The sequence below is a fragment of the Pelodiscus sinensis genome, chromosome 1, assembly GCF_049634645.1.
Source record: "Pelodiscus sinensis isolate JC-2024 chromosome 1, ASM4963464v1, whole genome shotgun sequence".
NCBI lineage: Eukaryota > Metazoa > Chordata > Testudines > Trionychidae > Pelodiscus > Pelodiscus sinensis.
The window spans coordinates 325,235,034-325,253,947 of record NC_134711.1 but is presented as its reverse complement, the minus strand read 5'-3'; the positions used below and the strand labels follow the sequence as shown (position 1 = coordinate 325,253,947).

General features: G+C 60.6%; 2 protein-coding genes across 3 annotated transcripts; both read left to right on the top strand.

The window, feature by feature from the left end:
* The first annotated feature begins 531 nt into the window (after positions 1 to 531).
* On the top strand, positions 532 to 8,791 carry LOC106732262 (secreted frizzled-related protein 2-like). 2 transcript variants are annotated; one of them, XM_075919646.1, is made up of 4 exons: positions 532 to 695; positions 2,989 to 3,488; positions 6,568 to 6,645; positions 7,647 to 8,791. In XM_075919646.1, exons 2-4 carry the CDS (start codon positions 2,996 to 2,998, stop codon positions 7,949 to 7,951), a joined length of 876 nt encoding a protein of 291 aa, XP_075775761.1. In that variant the 5' UTR covers positions 532 to 695; positions 2,989 to 2,995; the 3' UTR covers positions 7,952 to 8,791. The 2 variants fall into 2 exon arrangements, with proteins under 2 accessions (XP_075775761.1, XP_014430840.2); XM_014575354.2 differs by lacking the exon at positions 532 to 695 and adding an exon at positions 702 to 845.
* A 2,480-nt stretch (positions 8,792 to 11,271) lies between these two features.
* On the top strand, positions 11,272 to 15,379 carry LOC112546376 (protein mono-ADP-ribosyltransferase TIPARP-like). Its single transcript, XM_075921159.1, has 6 exons — positions 11,272 to 11,435; positions 11,733 to 12,106; positions 12,675 to 12,846; positions 13,070 to 13,263; positions 13,532 to 13,804; positions 14,860 to 15,379. The coding sequence occupies exons 1-6, from the start codon at positions 11,304 to 11,306 to the stop codon at positions 15,377 to 15,379; spliced, it is 1,665 nt and encodes a 554-aa protein (XP_075777274.1). The 5' UTR covers positions 11,272 to 11,303.
* The last annotated feature ends 3,535 nt before the right edge of the window (positions 15,380 to 18,914 follow it).

Genomic DNA, 18,914 nt, shown 5'->3' with positions numbered 1-18,914 from the left:
AATAAATTCAGAGCTGCTCAACTATGTGCCATAGACTGTATACTGCAAGCAACTGATGGAGATTCTCCTTTCAAGCAAGTGGGAGGGGGCTGGGCTATGGAATCAGTAGGAGGCGAGTGTCAGATGGTTGCAGCCTGGTGACACCAGTAAAATCCGTAGCTGGCCCTGGAGATGTTAGTCTAGAGCATCTCTGAAGTTTCTCACTATCGTTGCAGAACTATGGTGCACCTCACCACTTGGTGATAGACCGATCCCGCCCCCGCCTAACAGTTCATCTGGATCTGTTTGCTGCTTTCCGTTGCTGGCGACAGGCCATGCGTGTTCCCTTGTGCACTGGGTGACCCCCCCCCCCACTTTCTGATGCCAGAGAAGATAAGGGTTTGGTTGGAACAGGGGAGCTATGGAGCCTTCCCATGGCTCTGAGCCAGGGCGGCTGGAGCAGTGCGGGAGGCGGGTGGGTGGGAGAAAGCCGCGCTCGCCGTTCTGATTTTATGACGCTGGAGGAAAGGGTATAATTACATGGTAGGGTTTTACAGCTCCTTCCGAGGCCTTGGATTTCCTGCCGTTAAATTCATGCACTTGTGTGGTCAAGACCAAACACATCCCTGCGGTCTACGCGCCAGTTACCGAAGCCTGTAATTTTCTCTGCATAAACATCCTGGTTTCAGGTTCCCAAAGCCAGTAGGAGCTCCCAGGTAAGGTTTGGGGGTGGGGGTCTTATAAGAGGGTCTGACTTCCTGCAGGAAACACTTGGCACATACAGCCCTGCAAGCCCAGGGAGGCAAGGAACTGACACAAGAGGCTAACAGCACGGAGCTGCTTCCAGACGGATCCCAGCAGAGAAGGTACCAGCAGGGCTGGAAAAGGCTTTGCCTTGGGTTAATTCCTTTCTGCCGCATGCATGAAACAACAAGTCAAGAAGGGAACGGGGCTGAGGAGCTGAGGCCGGGACTTGGGAAGCTCTTCTGTGGACGCTGGGGAGGAAGGGAGTGTGGAGACTAGATCAAGAGGCAGGCCAGGAGCATTGCTCTCCACAGGGACACAATTCCCCTGAGAAAATCACCCAGGGACATTGGAAGCGGAGAAACAGACCAGGGCTGGGCAGGCGGGATTTCTGTCCTAATTAGAACAGGAAGCGGGTGCCAGCCCTTCTCCCGCAAGGCTCTCACAGCTCTTAGCCGACATGAGCTAGTCAGGCCTTGCAGAGCCCCAGGGAGGGAGGTCAGTATCATGTTCCCCTTGCTATGGCTGGGGAAACCGAGGCACGGCGGCCCTTGGTCTTGCAGAGCGCCGGCGGCAGACCAAGGGTGAGACGGTGGGAGTCCACGTTGTAGACGCGTCTCCCTCTTCTGTGCCTGCTTCGCTCCTGGTTGCAGTGAGATGAACAAAGAGCATGGCTGTTCTGTGGGGGCCAGGGAGGGAGATTCCCATTGGCCTCCCCTAGAAGGCAACCCCCCCATCCCAGCGCTGTGTCCTCCTCATCCTGCCATGCAGGGCCCAGGCCCAGTCTCTGCTGGCACTTGCCATGGGGCGACCGGCGCGACTGCCCCGACTGGGACCGTGTGTTGGTTTTCCTAGCACAGACAAAGGGGAGATTTGTTTCAGCAGCAGAGGCGCTGCAGGGGCCTAGGGCCGTGCTCGTTAGCTCTCACAGGCAGGGTGGTTTGCACTAGTCCTCGCAGGGACGCCTCCCCGAGACAGAACCACCCACATGTGGCGCCTGGTGGCTCAGGAGATGGTGCTCCGGGTCAGGACTCAAGCGGAGGCAGGCAGGGTGCCAAGGCGGAGCCGTAACACTGGAAGTGCTAAGTGCTGGGTGGGCAGGAAAGGTGACATCATGGCTATCATGAATTAAAAGTCCCAGAAGATGTTTTGCATGAGTCAGGGCGGCTAAGCCCAGGTGTCCGGGCCAGATGGTGATTTGGGTGGTTGGATTTAGCCTCCCGGTGCTCCGGGCCGGTTCATTTCCAGAACATCTACCTAGTGCCCTTTGCGGAGCAATGGCTGGCGTGCTCCACCCCAGAGGTGGCTGCATTCCCATGGGGAACAAAGTCAAAAGTGTGGCAGAAGCAAAGGGCAAAGCCAGCAGCTTCATGCTCACGCAATAGGCTGTGGTAGCCTCTGTCATGCCACGAGATACTGTGGTCGATCGCCGGACTCCCGGCGCATGAGAGCAGTAAGATGCTGGGGAAATCCTAGCTCCACCCAAGTCAACGGCAAAGCCTCCATTGCCGTAATGAGCAAACTAGGCTAGTAAGTGGGCTGCCTGAGTGGCCCTCCTTCATCTCAGTGGGCTGCAAGATTGTCCTAATCAAGGATGTCTCCTGGGACAGGGGAGCGTTGCGCCCTGTGTTGTGGAGCTGGAATTTGCAGGGTGTGCGACTGCACCGTGGCCGACGGATGCAGAGGGAACACACGTCAGCAGGCACCTCACTTCATGTGCCTTTGTTTTACCCCACGTCACTTTTGGAAAAAAACGATGCGGGCAGACACCTGAATCTGGCAACCCAAGTAAACTCTCTCCTGGGCCACACCCAGAACCCCATGAGCCGCATGCAGCCCACGGGCCGCAGGTTGCTCACCCTTGCCCCATTGACTGCAATGGGGCCAGGATTTCACACAGAATCGCAGAACCAGAAGGGACCCTCTCAATCTTCTCTTTCACTCTTAGTATTTAGAACAAGCTTCCCCTAGGCTGGAACCCTGCTGTGCCAGATGCTGTACATGCCACAGACGCTGTACATGGGCCCCCCGCCAGGGCTTCAGCAGCTCTGCAAGCCCCCCTGCCTCAGTTTCCCTCTGGGAACCCAGTAACATCAGTATCAGCCCCTGCCTTCCGGGCGCTCACAAGTTATTAGCCAAAGGCAGTGCCTGAGCAGGGCAGGTGCTCTAGTGAGGGCAGCCCCCTCTCGCCTCCCATCCCGTGAGCTGACCCCGTCAGGTTAGAATAACCCGCTAACAGCAGGGATCTGCCTCTTGCTCCCACAGAGTCCCGATGGACGTCCTGCTGCTCCTGGCCCTCCTGGCATGGGTGTGGCCCTCCCCTTCTCGGGCTGCTGCGTTCACCTACCAGCTGGCTCGGCCCAGCGCCCAGCGGAGCAGCTGCAAGCCCGTCCCCAGCAGCATGACCCTCTGCCATGGCGTGGGCTACAGCGAGATGCGGCTGCCTAACCTGCTGGGCCACGAGAGCATGAAGGAAGCACTGCAGCAAGCCGCCTCCTGGGTGCCCCTGCTCACCAAGCAGTGCCACGGGGACACCAAGAAGTTCCTGTGCTCCCTCTTCGCCCCCGTGTGCATCAGCGACATGGAGGAGCCTGTCTATCCATGCCGGTCCCTGTGCGAGGCGGTGAGAGACGGCTGCACCCCTGTCATGGCCGCCTTCGGCTTCCCCTGGCCAGAGATGTTCAACTGCAGCCGGTTCCCGCGGGGGAACGAACTGTGCGTCCCGCCGGCCGGCCCAGACGACAGGCTCCAACTCCCGAAGGAAGGTGAGGCCAAGCGGGCAGCTGGTGCCCGGCACTTAGCCCCGAGATCCTGGCACCGTGATGCGGTGGCGGCGGTAGGGTCAGTCTCGGGTCATTGCAATCAAAGCCTGGCTCAGGGCCGCTGTGTGCCTGTTCTTGTTTAACGGTGGGCCTGGGGCAGTTTGTGCTTCATGTTACTCCCCCCCCCAGCCCCGCCCACATGTCATGCCATGGATTAGGCCGGTCTCCGAAAGCCAGGGGTCAGACAGAGTGCAAGGGCACGGACACGGCACGCGCTGGGGAGAAACGCCCTGGCCTCACCCGTATCTATCCAGCCCTCGTCGCCGGAGCGGACGGCAGATTTGAAGGCGAGCCGGGATCATTTTGCTCCTCTGGGCTGCCCGCCTGCACAACACGGGCTGTGGAATTTCACCCTCCGATTCCGGCACAAGACCAAATGCCTTGCGGCCGAAGGAGCACTTAACTCCTCGGCGCCATGGAAAGGCTCCAAGATTGATCCCAGCCCTTGGAAAGTGGCTCCAATCGTTAATGGCCCTCACTGTGAAAAATCTGCCTCTCCTTTGCAGATCGGCCTTTGCCGACTTCAGCGTCCAGCCACGGGCTCTAGTGTAGCTTTGCGACATTAATGAGTCCTCTAGCGTGGGGAGCCACCTCCACATGATCGGGTGAGCGGTAGGGTTTAGGGTTGCTAGATGGTTTAATAAAAAATACCAACAACCCCCCCCCCCCCCCCAAAAAAATAACCTGTGATGGTGCGTTGGGGTTTCCCCATCTCCTGCACCCCCGTAGTGGCACGAACAGACTTCACCAGCCAGTAGAACAGGAGTTTATTGCTTCTCCAGGATACAGCACAGCACAGATGTAATCTGGTTACAGGAACTGGGGCTAGGAGGCCTCAGTGCCCTCCCTTGAGATGGGGGGTGGCTGGGCCCTACAATCCCAGCCCCCCTCCCTAGCTCCTTCTCCCCTGCTTCCCAGACCGAAACTACCACTCTCTTCCAGCCCTGCCTCCTAGCCAGGGCTCCACTCCGCCTTCTTCCCATTGTTCCGCTCCCTGGGAGATAACTGGTCGGACAGGTTTGGAGCCCCCTTGCATAATGACTCATCCTCTGCCCTGCTGGGCCATGCTACAGACAGTGGAGGTCACCCACAGCCCACTGCCCAGCATAGCAACCAGCAAGGTACCCCCCACTATGTCACAAAACCACCAAGAAAAAATTCTGTGGAGAAAAAAAAGGGGGGGAGACCAAAGTTGTTAAGAAAAAAAAAAAAAAGTCACTGCGCCTTTAAATGGCCCCGTGCTCCTCACTCCCCTGACCCCGCCTGATACTTCAGGGGAAAATTGTCCCTGCTGAGTTTCCGTCCCAGGGAAACAGGAAATACATGTCCGGTATTTTTTGTTTTTTTTTACCAGACAGGGGACCCAAATAACGGACAGTCCAGGCAAAAACCGGACACCTGGCAACCCTAGTAGGGTTGTCTTCCTTCTCATTCCTCTTCTCCTCATGCTGCCCGCTTGGGGGTGACGGCTTTTCTACCTTCCCCCCAAACTCCCGATCAGACACCAGGTCAAAGAGCCAATCTCCTGGGTATCTGGCCACGCTTGTCCCTCTGGTCTGAAATGAGAGTTTTCCCTCTCCTAAGAGAGTGGCCGAGGCTGGGAAGCCCCATCTGTCCCCCCGGGGAAGCCTTATTTGAAATCCTCCATGCACTCCAGAGGGAGGTCCCCAATGGGCATGGGCGTTGCATGAAGGTAGGGCGGGGGAGGCAAGCCCCCCAGCCCCGCCCTCAACCCTGTCCCTTCTGCCCAAGCCCCACCCTGCAGCATCACGGGGAGTTGGAGCGGCACATGGCCCCAGCCCCTCTCTCAGCACCACGGGGAGGGAGGATGGCGTGTGGCCCCAGTCTCTCCGGCCCTGGAGCATGGGGTGGGCGGGCGCTGGGGGCAGTGACACTCCGTCCCCAGTAGGTGAGCAGGGCCATGCCTGGTGTTTTGGGAAGGCTGTGATACCCACCGCCCTGCCAATGGGTCTGCGGCCAAGACTCACGGCTGTCCTGTCTCTCCGCCGTCCTGCGGAGATGCTGAGGGGATGGCGCTGGGAGGTGCGCTCCCCAGAGCGCGACTCGTTCTCGTAGCCCTCTCCCCGATGCTGCGCTCCAGCGTTCCCAGGCTCCGTTCAGGGACGGGTGACCCGCGGAAGGGAGCGCTTGGTTTCTCGTGCCGGGTTCTCTGGGCTGCAGAAGGAAGGCCGGCAAGGTGGCTTTTTAAACCCGGTGTCTTTCTCTCTCGTCTTACCTCCCCCCTATCCGGCCGGTGGGTGCTGGTTCTGCTGGAAAGCGCGCTGCAGGGCTGGGCGATGCGGCTGGCGAGCCTTCTCAAGCTGGGTCTGAAAGCCCCCAGGGGCCGGATCCTTAGCAGGGAGTTTCCCCCAAGTGTTTTCAGGCAATGGAAACTATTAGGTGTTAACAGAACCAGGTTCGCAGTGGTGCTGCCAGTGGCGCCCAGCCTAGCACCCCAACCATGGCCCCGCCTCCCTGCTCTAAGGCCCCGCCTCCCTGCTCTAAGGCCCCGCCTCCCTGCTTAGCCTCTTCCCCCTGATGCCCCATCCTTTGCTCACTCCACTCCTCTCCTCTCCTCCTCTTACCGCCCCACCACTCATTCTTCTCTGCCCCCTCCTGCGGGCCTGCTGCTTGCTTCTCTCTGTCCCCATTCCCTGGGTGAGGAGCTGGTTGGGCCTCAGGGGGAAGAGCCCAGGATGGTGCAGGGCGTCAGGGCACAGCCCAGGGGTAGGGTCTCGGGGCACAGTGTGGGAGCGTGGCCACGGTCCAGGACAAAAAGTTAACCCAGCCTTGGGTGTTAGCCAAAAAACAAGAAAAGCTTTTAGAAATCTGAGCTCAAATCCCTGTGCATCTCAGTCAATCTGGTCGAATTGCACAGAGACCAGCTCTCCAGTCCTCCATAGAGTCTTCCAGGAGAGGTAGGTGTGATTTCTGCTCTATCTAAACCAAACAAATGTTCTTCAGCCGTTGCGGACTGTTCCTTGCCCCCCGTTCTCAAGACTGCTCTTTCTCCCCCTGCCAGATGCCGTGTGCGCAGCCTGCATCAGCCGAGGGCCCAGCGAAAAGGAGTTCCTGGAAAACTTCTGCAGCCAAGATTTTGGTGAGTCCTTGGCGCTGGGTTGGCACATCTGTGGGCCGCCCTGCAAGGAGCTGGTGCAGCGAAGGAACAGGGCCAGGCGGCTCCGAGTGCCTTCGATCAAACTGTGCCTGCCTGGTAAGGTCGGAACTGAGTTCAGCGTGGCCAGCTTTGATTCAGAAATGTCCCGGCTCTGCAGCAGCGGTCGGCTGGAAAACCAGACCCACCAGGCAAGAGGGGAGGGTTACGCCATGAGGGATGATCGCTTGTAAAGGAGTGGCCTCCTCCTGGGCCCCCCACCAGGGCCTCGGCAACTCTGCCAGCCCCCCTGCCTCAGTTTCCCTCTGGGAACCCAGTAACATCAGTATCAGCCCCTGCCTTCTGGGCCCTCACAAGTTATTAGCCAAAGGCCATGCCTGAGTCCACAGGCAACATAGTCCATGGCAGCCCTGGTGCTTCCTTCTCCATCCTTCTGTCTCCTGCTAGACCTGGACTCTTAAAGTCCACCTCTGCCGGGGCAGCCACCCTGCCCTTCCTTCTGCCTCGCTCTTCCCAGTGGGCCCCCCCCAGCTTCTCTGCTGGGAGCCTACCTCAGCCCTCTCTGGCACGTGGGACCAGCTGTCCAGATGAGAGCCAGCTGGTATCTCCCTCTGCTGCTCTCCTGTCTTCAGCCCTCTGGCAGGACCCACCTTCTGTCTGCTTCTGACTGAATCTCCTGGCAGCTCCTTCTATGAGGCATCATAGAGTCCCCCAGGGGCCACCCGGCCTCTTAATTAGCCCTGCTGGGCGCACCTGGACTGAAACAGGAGCGCTGAGCCCTGCTCCATTAAATGGGCCAGCGACCCCATTACAGTCATGCTGACAATTACTCTTAGTAACAGGTCTAATTCTGCTCAAATCCTCACCGCCCTGGCTGCCGCCATACTTTCCTGCAGCAGCGAGTTCCGCAGATGAGTTCTCCATCTGTCCTTTGAGCCACTGCCTTGCGTTCGGTCCCACGCTCACCGACTCCCTCTCTCCCACAGCCTTGAAAATGAGCATCAAAGCACTGGCCAGCGAGGACGGAGACTTGAAAGTGATGCCTGAGCTCAAGAGCCGGACCCTCTACAAGCAGGAAGGCTGGTCGGAAGAAGAGCTGAAGAAGCCCATCCTGTGGCTGGTGCACGGCGAGACCTGTGCCTGTGAAGAGCTCCGTGGCCAGGGCGCCGTGGTTCTGGCCATGGGCCACAAGGTGGCCGGCCGCTTGGTTATCTCCTGGGTGCGGAGGTGGCAGCGAGGCGAGAGGGAGCTGAAAAAGTTCACCCGGGCTGTCCGGAAGTTCCAGTGCTAAGGGGAGAGAAGTGCTTTGCACTGAGAACGTGGCCCTTCTGCCCGTGCCACGAATTCTTCCCCCTTAGTACTCCAGCCAGAAAATGTATTAGCTGTACAGGGCGTCCCTGCTGTCAGTCGCCCTGGGATACATCCCTTCCGCACTGATGCCACTGACGCTCGTGGGAACGGATGTTCTATAAGTCCTCCCGTTCCTTGCTATAAGTTGCGCCAAAAAAAAATGGTGCCAATAGAAATCAGCCATGGGGAAAAAAATTCCCCGCGTTCAGTTGTTTCGCTGCAAGGCCAAGTGTTTTGCAACGTAGCTTGGCCTTGTAGCAAGGACAGCTTGGAGCCAGGCTCCACCATGAAAGCAGCCCCTAACCATCACGGTCAGACCCTACAGTGTTCAGGAGGGATCCAGAAACTCAACCGGAAAGCAGCTGAGTCCAGTGCCTGCCAGAGACGGTGTATGTGCAGCCTAAGGCGGTCAGAGGCCGAGAAAGCCAGCCCCCTGTCCCAGGCCCATGTGGGTAGCGGGGGGAGAACATGCTGGTGCCCAGGACAGAGGGGGAGATCCCATAAAACCACCATGTCCCTTCACCCCAGGTCAGAGAAGGGAGAGCGAGAGGTGGGGAATAAGAGAAGGGGGTGCCAGCCAGGAAATGAAAACAGCAGCAAAGTGGGGGGATGGGTGCCCCAAACGATCTCCCAAGAGGCTCTGCGAATGCCCCCGTTCCTTGCACGCGCATTCCCCCTAGTGACTGCCCGTGCGCAGACATGCATGCGTCGATGGCAAATATATTTGCAGTTTGGGCTCAGCTTCGGAATTTGCTTTAATAAAAAAATATCCTGCCCCTTGCACCGCCTGCTCATCGATCTTTGGCTTCACGAGACCACGGCCAGAGGAACCTTTTGCCGTCATGGCCCCTGCTCCGCCCTGAGGCCCCGCCCCTGACTTCCACCGACGCCCCGCCCTGCCCTCTGCCTCAAAGCCCCACCTCCCGTTCCACCTGGGCTCCACCCCGAGACCCCGCCCACATTCGGCCTCTTCCTCCTCAGGACCCCGCCCACCACTTGCACAAGAGGTCTGGGCAGAGAGGGGCGAGCGGCTGGCAGGCAGGTGGGGGCGGAGGGGCGGAAAGGAGCCAGCAGTGGACAGGGCCTCGGCAAAAGTGGCCAAGTGGGGGCAGGGCCTCGGGGGCAGTGAGGGGAGCATGAGACCAACAAAGGATGCTCCAGTGAGCTGTCAAGCAAACACTGCAAGTGGAAAAGTCCCAGCTCACCTCCTAGTCCATCCCTCCCAGAGCCGGGTTGCCCCCTCCGGTGTGACACGGGTCAGCCGTCCCCATTCGCTCACGGGCCGTTCTTCAGCAGCCTAACAAACCTCCCCAGCAGGACACACGGACGTAACCTCACGCCCGTCCTCCGACACAGCATGGGACGTGGTTTGGGCTCCTAGACACTACCACCGTGCTGGGCCGTTCCTGGCGTGTCCGGTTTTCCAGCTCTCAGGCAGGGTTAATAACAAGGACTGGGAGGGGATGGGCTAAGTCCTGTTATGGGACGGGTGCGGCTGTCGCCTTACAGCAGCAACAATGTGAAGAAGCCATTGTCACCAGTGGCTGAACCAGGTAAGTAGCCCCATGCCTCCAGCCAAAACAACTGGACGCCCCAGGCCACTCAGGCATTGGAAGCACAGGGGCAGGGCGTGGTGTGGATGGGGGGAAGGCGTGGTGTGGGCAGGGGCAGGGCGTGGTGTGGATGGGGGGAGGGCGTGGTGTGGGCAGGGGTAGGGTGTGGTGTGGGCGGGGGAAGGACAAGGGGTCCGGCCGGGCTGGGACTCCGGAGCCAGGCAGTGGTGGGAACAGGTCCCTGTCCCTGTCCCAGCTGTGGAATTCCAGGCTGAGATGCAGACGGATCCCTCCTTGTGGACCTTGAGGGACCGGGCTGACCTGGGCACAGCTCAGTCACTAGGGGAGAGTGCCAGGAGAGGTTCCTGTGGGAGCAAGGATTCCTGAATCGGGAATGGCTTCCCCCAGGGAAAGTGGGGGCATGGGGGCTCCAGCGGCAGCTGGTAATCCCCCCAAAGTATTGCCACCAGCTGCTGTACCTGGCCCATGACATCCCGTTCTCGGGACGCCCGGGGATCTGGTGCACCCGGCAGAGGCTGCTCCAAACTTCTACTGGCCGGGGATATTTGCTGCCGTGCAGCGGTACTGCCAATCCTGTGGGGAAGGCCCAGGATAGGAGGAAAGCTGCTTTGAGGCCCCTTCTCATCATAGAGGAGCCTTTCCAGAAGGTGGTGATGGATATAGTGGGACCCTTCAGCAGAGCGACCCGGATGGAGAAGAAATACATCCTGGCGGTGGATTTTGCCACCCGCTACCCCGCTCATGCAGCCGCTCAGGAGAGAGTCCAGTGCTGCCCAGCTGATCAGAGCGTGTCCACAGCGAGGTTTGTGGTTCTAGTGGTGGTGCGCATTGGCCCATGCCTCAGCGCACATAAAATGTATCTGCACACGGATGGAAAAGACTAGAGGGACCACTGGTGACCACACTGTGCACTGCTCCGCCTCTGGCCCTCGGGGCCCTTTACACAGCTGGATTGGCTGAAGTCCACCCCGTTGTATGGATGGGGAAGCCGAGTGCAGAGATAGGGGGTATGTCTACACTACCCTCCTAGTTCGAACTAGGAGGGTAATGTATGCATACCGCACTTGCTAATGAAGCCCGGGATTTGAATTTCCCGGGCTTCATTAGCATAAGCGGGGAGCCGCCATTTTTAAATCCCCGCTGCTTCGAACCCCGTGCAGCGCGGCTACACGGGGCTCGAACTAGGTAGTTCGGACTAGGATGCCTATTCCGAACTACCGGTACACCTTGTTTCACGAGGAGTAAAGGTCGTTCGGAATAGGAACCTAGTCCGAACTACCTAGTTCGAGCCCCGTGTAGCCACGCTGCACGGGGTTCGAAGCAGCGGGGATTTAAAAATGGCGGCTCCCCGCTTATGCTAATGAAGCCCGGGAAATTCAAATCCCGGGCTTCATTAGCAAGTGCGGTATGCCTACATTACCCCGCTAGTTCGAACTAGCGGGGTAGTGTAGACATACCCGGGGCGACTTGCCGGAGGCCCCATGACAAACATGAGCTGGGACAGTCTGGGCCTTTCTCGGGCCCATGGCACCCTCACGTCAGCGGCTCTGTGGGGAGGGGTTGGGAATTGCCTGCACCCTGCTTTTGGGGTGACTGGGGGTGCTCGGCAGGCGGCAGCTTTGTGGGGTGGAACAAACCTACCAATGGGAGTCAGGCAACACCCCGATGTTCTAAGAATCCTCCTGTTCAAAGAGAAACAGACGGCGGGCACGGGAGGGGATGGGCCAGAGGCTGTCCCTCGGGATCCTCAGCCAATTGGGGGGTAGCCCCCAAAGGAAACCCCGCCCGGCTGATCTTCAGCAGGAGCCCGCGGCTGCTGGGACCAGCGCAGCCCCCAGCCAGGTCCAACAGGTAAACAGTGCTTGTGAGCAAGAGCAATGGGGTGTAGCCCCCCGTGGTGCTCAGAACGGGTCTGCACAGGGTTCGAGGGGACGGGCTGGAGCCCAGGAAAGCAGGTTCTGACGGGGGAGCAGGGTGGGTCTGGGTTAGTGGGGGGGGGCTAGAGACACATGCTGGTGGGATCAGCGTGTGTGATGCTAGGGGAGCCCAGGGCAGGGATAAGCGGCTGGTGGGGGCTGAGCTCCAGCATCCGGGACCCAGAGTAGCTTTGTATCTCAAAGTGTCTCCTCCTCTCCCCGAACTACCCAGGAGCCACGTTCTCCCGACACCGTGAGCCCTGGCTCCCCTCCGTCATCCAGGGAGCAGGCAGCCCCCCGGAATCCATCCCCTGTGCCGGCCAAACGCTGGTGCGGCCCCCCACTCACCGCGGAGCACTGGGTCGGTGAGGACGGGATCCCCTTCCACGTCCACCAGGAAGACGGCATCCGGATCTGCGACGGCTTCCTGCTCGGGCACTGCCCCCTGAGGGAGCGCTGCCCGCTCCACCACACCCGCTACCCCTTCCACTGGCAGGTCCGGTGCAGCAGCCGGGCGGCATGGCAGAGTCTGGGCGACTCCTCTCAGTGCCACCTGGAGAAGCTCTACAGCAACGCGAGAACCAGCCTCGTGCGGTTCTTGGACAGGTACCTGGTGGCAAAGCTCCCTCCAGGATCTCGCACCGGGCTATGGGGAGCTACCGCCCAGCTGTTTCCAGCCCAGCCAAGGCACGATCGACGGCTGGGCAGGTTCCCTAGCATCTCCTGTCTCCCAGTAAGAGGCTCTAGGAAAAGCAGAAGTTTTTCTTCACACGGCCCTCAGTCCACCTGTGGAACTCCTCGCTGGAGGATGTTGTGAAGGCCAGGACTTAAATAGGGTTCAAAAAACAACTCGATAAATTCATGGAGGGTAGGTCCATCAATGGCTATGAGCCAGGACGGGCAGGGAGGGTGTCCCTGGCCTCTGTTTGTCAGAGGCTGGGAATGGGTGACAGGGGAGGGATCACTTGGTGATTCCCTGTTCTGTTTATTCCCTCTGGGGCACCGGCAGACAGGACACGGGGCTAGATGGACCCTTGGTCTGCCCAGTCTGGCCGTTCTTATGAGCCACCTACGATTTGCAGGGGCTGTTTGGGGAACAGCTACCCCGGTCCCGACCTCTCCCAGACAAGGGCCCCCAAAGGCCGGCTGGTGAAATGATTTCCCCCCCCCTTAGGAACCGCTCGCTGGGGATCCTGGACCTGGGCACCATGGAGCTGGGCTATGCGGACGTGGTTAGCAGAGCGAGGCGGCTGGGCAGCACCTCGGACTGGAAGCGGAACCCCCGGTTCCACACCCGCTGGGAGGTGTACTGGAGGGACGGCGACGCGTGGCAGCATTACGAGGAGGTGAGGGGAGGCGGGGGAGGCGGAAGCCCTTTCACGTGGGGCTGGCGTGTCACAGCAAGGTGGGATGGTCGGCCCAGGGGTGGATGAAGATGGAGACGGGGTTCCCAGGACGGGATGGTCCCTCCAGGGCAGGACGGGGTCCTGTTGCAAGGCGCAATGCGTGGAAGGGCCTTCCTCTTTCAGCCTTGCTAAGGGCTCGACTCTCCTTCCTCCCTCTGCTCAGCCTGTCCCCCACGACCTCCTGGCAGCCTTTGAGAGAGACTCTCAGGAGCCCACCTTTCAGTTCCGGGGCCAGCTCTACACCATGGATCCGAGGCCCCCGCTGCAGAGTGCCGAAGGCCCAGGATCCAGGTGCCCTGTCCAGATCCAGCGCCGACCTGCCTACCGCTCGCTGAGCCGCATGGCGCGGTACCTGCGGTAAGCGACTCCCAGGGCAGTTCCAGGGCTGGAGAGGTTCCAGGCAGTGTTCCCTGTGAGCGTGGGCAGCGACCCAGGAGAGATTCATGTACCGCTCAGTAGTTAGCAGAGCGTTTACAGCCTCCCACAGCCAGCAACTTGTTTCTACTGGTGGTGCACATACCTGGGTGCGCAGAACAAAACTTATTCTGCACATAAAGGGAAAATATTAGAGGGAACATTGGTTCCAAGCTGTGCTCTGACTGACCAGTGTCTCTCCTCTCCTTAGGACAATCCCTAGGGACTCCTGGGGAACCTTCCATCTTTCCATATCCACCATCCCTGGGGAGAGCCCCTCCGACGGGTATTGTGGGCCATACCCTGCCGCCTGGGTCCATCAGCCGCCCCGTGGCCAGGCCTTCCTGCATGCCGAGGTGGCCTCCTCGGAAGCGGTGTACCGCGAGATCTGTGAGCTCTTCCACGCCTCTGTCCCCGAGGACACGGTGCTGGTGCTGAGGATTTACAGGATCCGGAATGATGCACTCTGGGAAAAATACAGCAGGTAGGAAGAGGTGGATGGGTTAGACCGGGCCGGTAGGTTTAACCCGCCATTAAGCCATTGAGGCCGGTGCTGTGGGCGTGACTAGGTGGGTTATCTTCTCGGGGATGGGCCCACGGGGGATGTATCTCAGGGATGGTTCGGGAGACTCATCCTTGGGATACAAACATCCGACCTCAGAATTTTCCCCAGTGGTTCCTGCTCTCCTGTCTCATGGTTGAGCTGGAGCGCGTCCTTTCAAACCACCTCCAGTTTTGACAGGGAGACTTCAGAGGGTGGCAGGAAAGGGGCGAGCGGAGAGGAGGGGCATGAAGGCCGAGGGGCTAGGAGCCAGGACAGCTCAGCATCAGGGACGGTCAGGGAAGAGAGACTCGAGCAGAGGGAGAGATGTACCTGAAAGGATGAGGGGGGTCCCTTGTCTGAACCGGAGCCGCCTGGGACCAGTCTCAGGGGCAGGTTGGGGGGGTTGGGGATGGAGGGCGAGGAAGAGGTGCTGGAGCAGATGAAGGAGTTTGGAGGGGAAGGGGAACAGGCCGGAGAGCAGGTTGAGGTGAAGGAATGTTCTGTGGTGGGCTAGGGGGGGTTGAAGGCCAAGGGAAAGGAGGTTGAGGGAAAAGGGCCTGAAGATGATGAGTGGAGGGGAGTGAGGGAAGCATGGGAGAGGTGGCGGGGTTGGAGCCTGAGAGCAGAGACGGCTCCCAGCCAGAGCATGGGGTGGAGGAGAGATGCTGGCTGGGACGGACCAGGGGAGGAGAGAGAGCGCCTGCCGGTGGCCCTGGCACGGGGAAGGCCCTGAGCAGAGAGAGGAGGGTCCGGGGGAGGGGAAGCTGAGGGGAGACCGAGGCAGAGGTCGGGAGGTGCACGACCTGACATGGAGGAGATGTGGAGCTGTTCAGTGAGGAGAAGAGAAAGAACGCATTGTGGAGGGAATTGGGTGCATGGCTGGATCCCTCCCCACCCTGAGGGTCTCAGTGGCCCGGGGAGCTGGTATCGGGGTGAACCAGGACCGGGGAGCAGTGACTCTAACCCCCCTTGTGTCTCCTCGGCGTCCCCCTCAGCCGGAAGGAGCGAATGTCCCGAGGCCTCTCCGCCGGGGAGAAGCGGCGCCTGGAGAGACACCTCTTCCACGGGACCTCGGCCTACAACGTGGAGCCCATCTGCCGGGCCAATTTCAACCCCCGCCTCTCCGGGAAGCATGGCGCCCACTACGGCCACGGCAGCTACTTCTCCTTCTCTGCCAACTGCGCCCACAACTTCGCGCTGGCCAACCACGCCGGGCGGCGCTACGTGTTCCTGGCCAAGGTCCTGGTGGGCGCCTCGGTGCCGGGGAGGCCGGGGTACACCCAGCCCCCGGCCGAGGAGCCCGGCGGGCGGGCCTACGACTCCTGCAGTGACGACGCCCGGGAGCCCGCCCTCTGCGTGATCTTCGACAGCGCCCAGTGCTACCCCTACTTCGTCATCTGCTACAAGGCGCTGGCCGAGCCCGTGACGCTGGACAGCGTCGGAGGGGCTGGTCCGGGTGTGTGGGACAACGCCCCGGCGGAGACGCTCCCGCGGCCCGGCTCGTCCCCACGGTAACCACGCTCTCTTAGGGCTGGCGCTGCACGGGAACGAGGGACCACGTCATCTACCCAGTCCCCCCATTGTCCTCCTGCCATGGGATCCCATGCTCCCCACCCCCCGCTCTCGCTCCCCTTCTCCTGGCTGAACTCAACGTACTGTCCCTGGGTTCAGCCGTGGGGGAACGTTGCTGTCTGTTCACAACAAACTGTATCCATGAGGCCGGGGGCTGCCTTTGCGTGTGGGCGTCGTGGGCTGAAGAGCTGAGAAAACACACACACACACACACACACACACACACACCCTGCTGCTGGGGCCAGGGCGCCCTGTTATAAAAAGAAGCATTTGATATGATAGAACCACGTGCCTGCCACGGTGTCAGGGGAGCAGGTCTCGGTGCAAATGAGCAGGGGCATGCGTGTGTGCAAGGCGTGTGCATGCAGGGGGTGCTGACAGGCACTGACTCCGGGCTGATTCAGGGAGCTTGCACCCATGGGCACAAACATGGAATGGTCAGCACCCACCTGCCACAGCTGTTTGGCAGGTGGCAGGAGGCACTTGGGGAAGGGAGGGAGGGAGCAGCAAGCAGCAGGTGGGCCAGGGACCTCAGGAGGGGGCGGGGCAGTGTTGGGAAGAGGCGGGGCCAGGGCGGGGCTTCGGGGAGGGCGGCATGAGGAGGCAGAGCCTACGGGCAAAGTGGGGGCGGAGCATCCTTGGAGAATGGCTGCAGAGAATGGGCGTGCGACAGTGCGCGAGTGAGCTAGGAGTGTGCGTGTGAACCTCTCCTGGGACTCGTGGGCTGCGGGAGGAGAGCGGAGCCGGGCTCCCACCGGCTAGAGGATTCAGGAGGCAGGTCAAGGTCGTGTCCGTCTGCTGCCGGTCCAAACCCTGGCAGCCTGGCTCGTCCTTGCCCCAGACCTGCCAGGGTTTCCGCAAGAAGGGCATAAGGAGAGCAGAGCCGGGGGATGCCGTCCTGGGGGAAATGCTTTCGCTCTTCTGCCCACCAGCCCCTCTGGCCCACCAGTGCCAGCCACCTCCCCCCCCACACACCATTTCCTTCCTGCCAGGCAGTGGAAAGGGAGAAGGAGAGGCAGGCACCCACAGGAAGGAACCTGATCTCCCAGCTACCCTCCCTGGCCTGGCCCAGGGGAGCCGAGGGTGCCTGGGGCCAGGAGGTGGGTGGGTGGATGTGGGGGGAGCAGAGAATGGCGGGACTTGAGTGATACATACTGGGAAGGTGTTAACTGAGGCTGCTGCAGCTGCCTGGCGGCCCGTTGTGCCCTCAGCGCTTCCCAGGGGCGCCCGCTGCTCTCGCCTGGCATCTAACCAGGGTGGCCGAGGGCTCTGGCTGCCTGCAGCCCAAGAGCAGGAGCAAACGCAGCCTGTCCCTGCAGCCCCGCGGGGTACCCGAGATGCCCAGCCAGGTGGCAGATAGGAGGAAGGGGCTGGGCATGGCTGACACCAGCCTCCTGACAGCATGGCTACCTGAAAGCCAGCGACCCCGGGGAACCATCGACCCGCCCCCGGCCTCGTCCCCCGAAGGATGCGCAAGGAGCCTGCAGAAGAGACGCTGGAGCCGGAGAGCGCCTAGAATGAGCACAGGCAGTGCCCCCTGCAGACCCAACTTTCGCTTCCCTGGCTCAGCGCACAAAGCCCCGCCCGGCCGCTCTCTCCCGCCATTTTGCACTGGCCCAGGGCTGCTTCCGTGGAACCAGGCCTCCAAGCCAAAATAGCCCCTCCCTCCATTTGGGATTCGCTTGCAGACCCACTCAGGGACTCAAAGGACCGCAGTCCTTCCCAGAGAGCGCGTCGGCCGGCCGGCCCACCCCCAGGGGCCCGTGACGGGTGGTCACAGGGCTGTATGGTCTAGCCTTCCTGCCAGTTCAACTTTACGGCCCCTGTAGCTGTGGAAGGTTCTTTCGCAACTTAAAATGATACCACCTACATCAGAACATAAGAACATAAGAACGGCCGTACTGGGTCAGACCAAAGGTCCATCTAGCCCAGTATCCTGTCTGCCGACAGTGGCCAGCACCAGGTGTCCCACAGAGGGTGGACCGAAGACAATGATCAAGCGATTTGTCTCCTGCCATCCCTCTCCAGCCTCTGACAAACAGAGGCCAAGGACACCATTTTATCCCCTGGCTAATAGCCTTTTATGGACCTAACCTCCAGGAAATTATCGAGCTTCTCTTTAAACTCTGTTATAGTCCTAGCCTTCACAGCCTCCTCTGGCAAGGAGTTCCACAGGTTGACTACACCTGCAGGACGGTCTCCCGGCTCTTCCCCCTGTAGAGCCAGGTTCTCCATTCCACCACGTTCCTCCCTGTGCTAGGCCTGGGTACCTCCCGAAATCATCCCTCTCCTCATCAGGAGGGGCACGCAGGGAAGGAGCCAGAGAGAAACGCGCGGCGGGAGGCGAACGTGACAAAGCCTGCCCATCGGATACGCAGCTTTGGGCCTCACGTGGCATAAAATCTCCAGGGGTAGGGAGGGATGGAGTGGAAGGGGGTGGAGTGTGTGGGCATGGGGGGGATTTTAGTACCGCACCCGCCTCCCCCAGCCCCAGGAAGCTGTGGGCCATGCAGAGTGGCAGCAGGAATTTAGGCTGTACTGGGGCCCCAGGTTATTTTTTCATGGAGGGGGTGGTTAATGCATCCCCATTCATCACACTCATTAATTCTGCCCCCCCCCCCACACACACACACAGCAGGAGCAAGGGCGGCCCAGTGTGAGGGTCTGATGTGAGTTGCTCCTGCTTGGGGTGACCAGAGCCGGCCCAAGATACGGGCCAACCGGGCTACCGCCTGGGGTGCCCCATTGTCGGGGACGCCACGCATGCTCCGCACACGCGGGGTGTCACCACGCATGTGCTGTGCACCCGGGGGTGGGGTCATGCATGCGCCATATGCCTGGGGCGGGGCCCCGCATGCACCATGCACCGGGGGCAGGGTCACACATGCGCCTGGGGACGGGGCCACGCATGCGCCATGCACCTGGGGACGGGGCCACGCATGCACCGCACACACGGGGCGGGGCCGCGCATGTGCTGGGCGTCCGGGGGTGGGGGGCGCCACGCTCCCAGGACCTGGGGTGCACTAATAGCTCAGACCAGCCCTGGGGATGACCAATGAGCCAGGGTGCACAGTCGGGATACTTTTGAGGGGACCGAGGGGGTGTAGTTGGTCTGTACAAGACAAAGCCCCTGACACCGGGACGTCCGGTCACCTGATCCCACTGCTCGGAGGCACCGGGGGTGGGGAGCGAGTGACGGTCTCACCGTTGAGCAATGTCACCCGTGCCGCTGTGCAAAACGCGGCAGCTGCCGTTTGTGTTCAAGGGGGTTTCCCCAAAGTGCACTTGGCAGATGGGCTGTGTGCTTACAGCCCAGGCTCCAAAGAGGAGGCCTCTCAGAGATGGGGAGTGGGCAAGGGGGTGCTGCCAGAGACTGGGGGGAAGCTCTGCCGTGACAGCCGAAGCCCCAAAGAGGTGGCGCCTTTGGTGGAGAAGAGGAAATTGCACTACGTAACGGGGACCCTCCGCAACCCCCTGG

What these genes read in the sequence shown, in the direction of transcription:
- LOC106732262 (XM_075919646.1), top strand. Translation starts at nt 2,996, where the DNA reads ATGGACGTCCTGCTGCTCCTGGCCCTCCTGGCATGGGTGTGGCCCTCC. An exon ending in GCTCCAACTCCCGAAGGAAG is followed by an intron (nt 3,489 to 6,567) that starts GTGAGGCCAAGC and finishes TCCCCCTGCCAG; the next exon opens with ATGCCGTGTGCGCAGCCTGC. An exon ending in CTTCTGCAGCCAAGATTTTG is followed by an intron (nt 6,646 to 7,646) that starts GTGAGTCCTTGG and finishes TCTCTCCCACAG; the next exon opens with CCTTGAAAATGAGCATCAAA.
- LOC112546376 (XM_075921159.1), top strand. Translation starts at nt 11,304, where the DNA reads ATGGGCCAGAGGCTGTCCCTCGGGATCCTCAGCCAATTGGGGGGTAGC. An exon ending in CGTGGCAGCATTACGAGGAG is followed by an intron (nt 12,847 to 13,069) that starts GTGAGGGGAGGC and finishes CCCTCTGCTCAG; the next exon opens with CCTGTCCCCCACGACCTCCT. An exon ending in CGCATGGCGCGGTACCTGCG is followed by an intron (nt 13,264 to 13,531) that starts GTAAGCGACTCC and finishes TCCTCTCCTTAG; the next exon opens with GACAATCCCTAGGGACTCCT.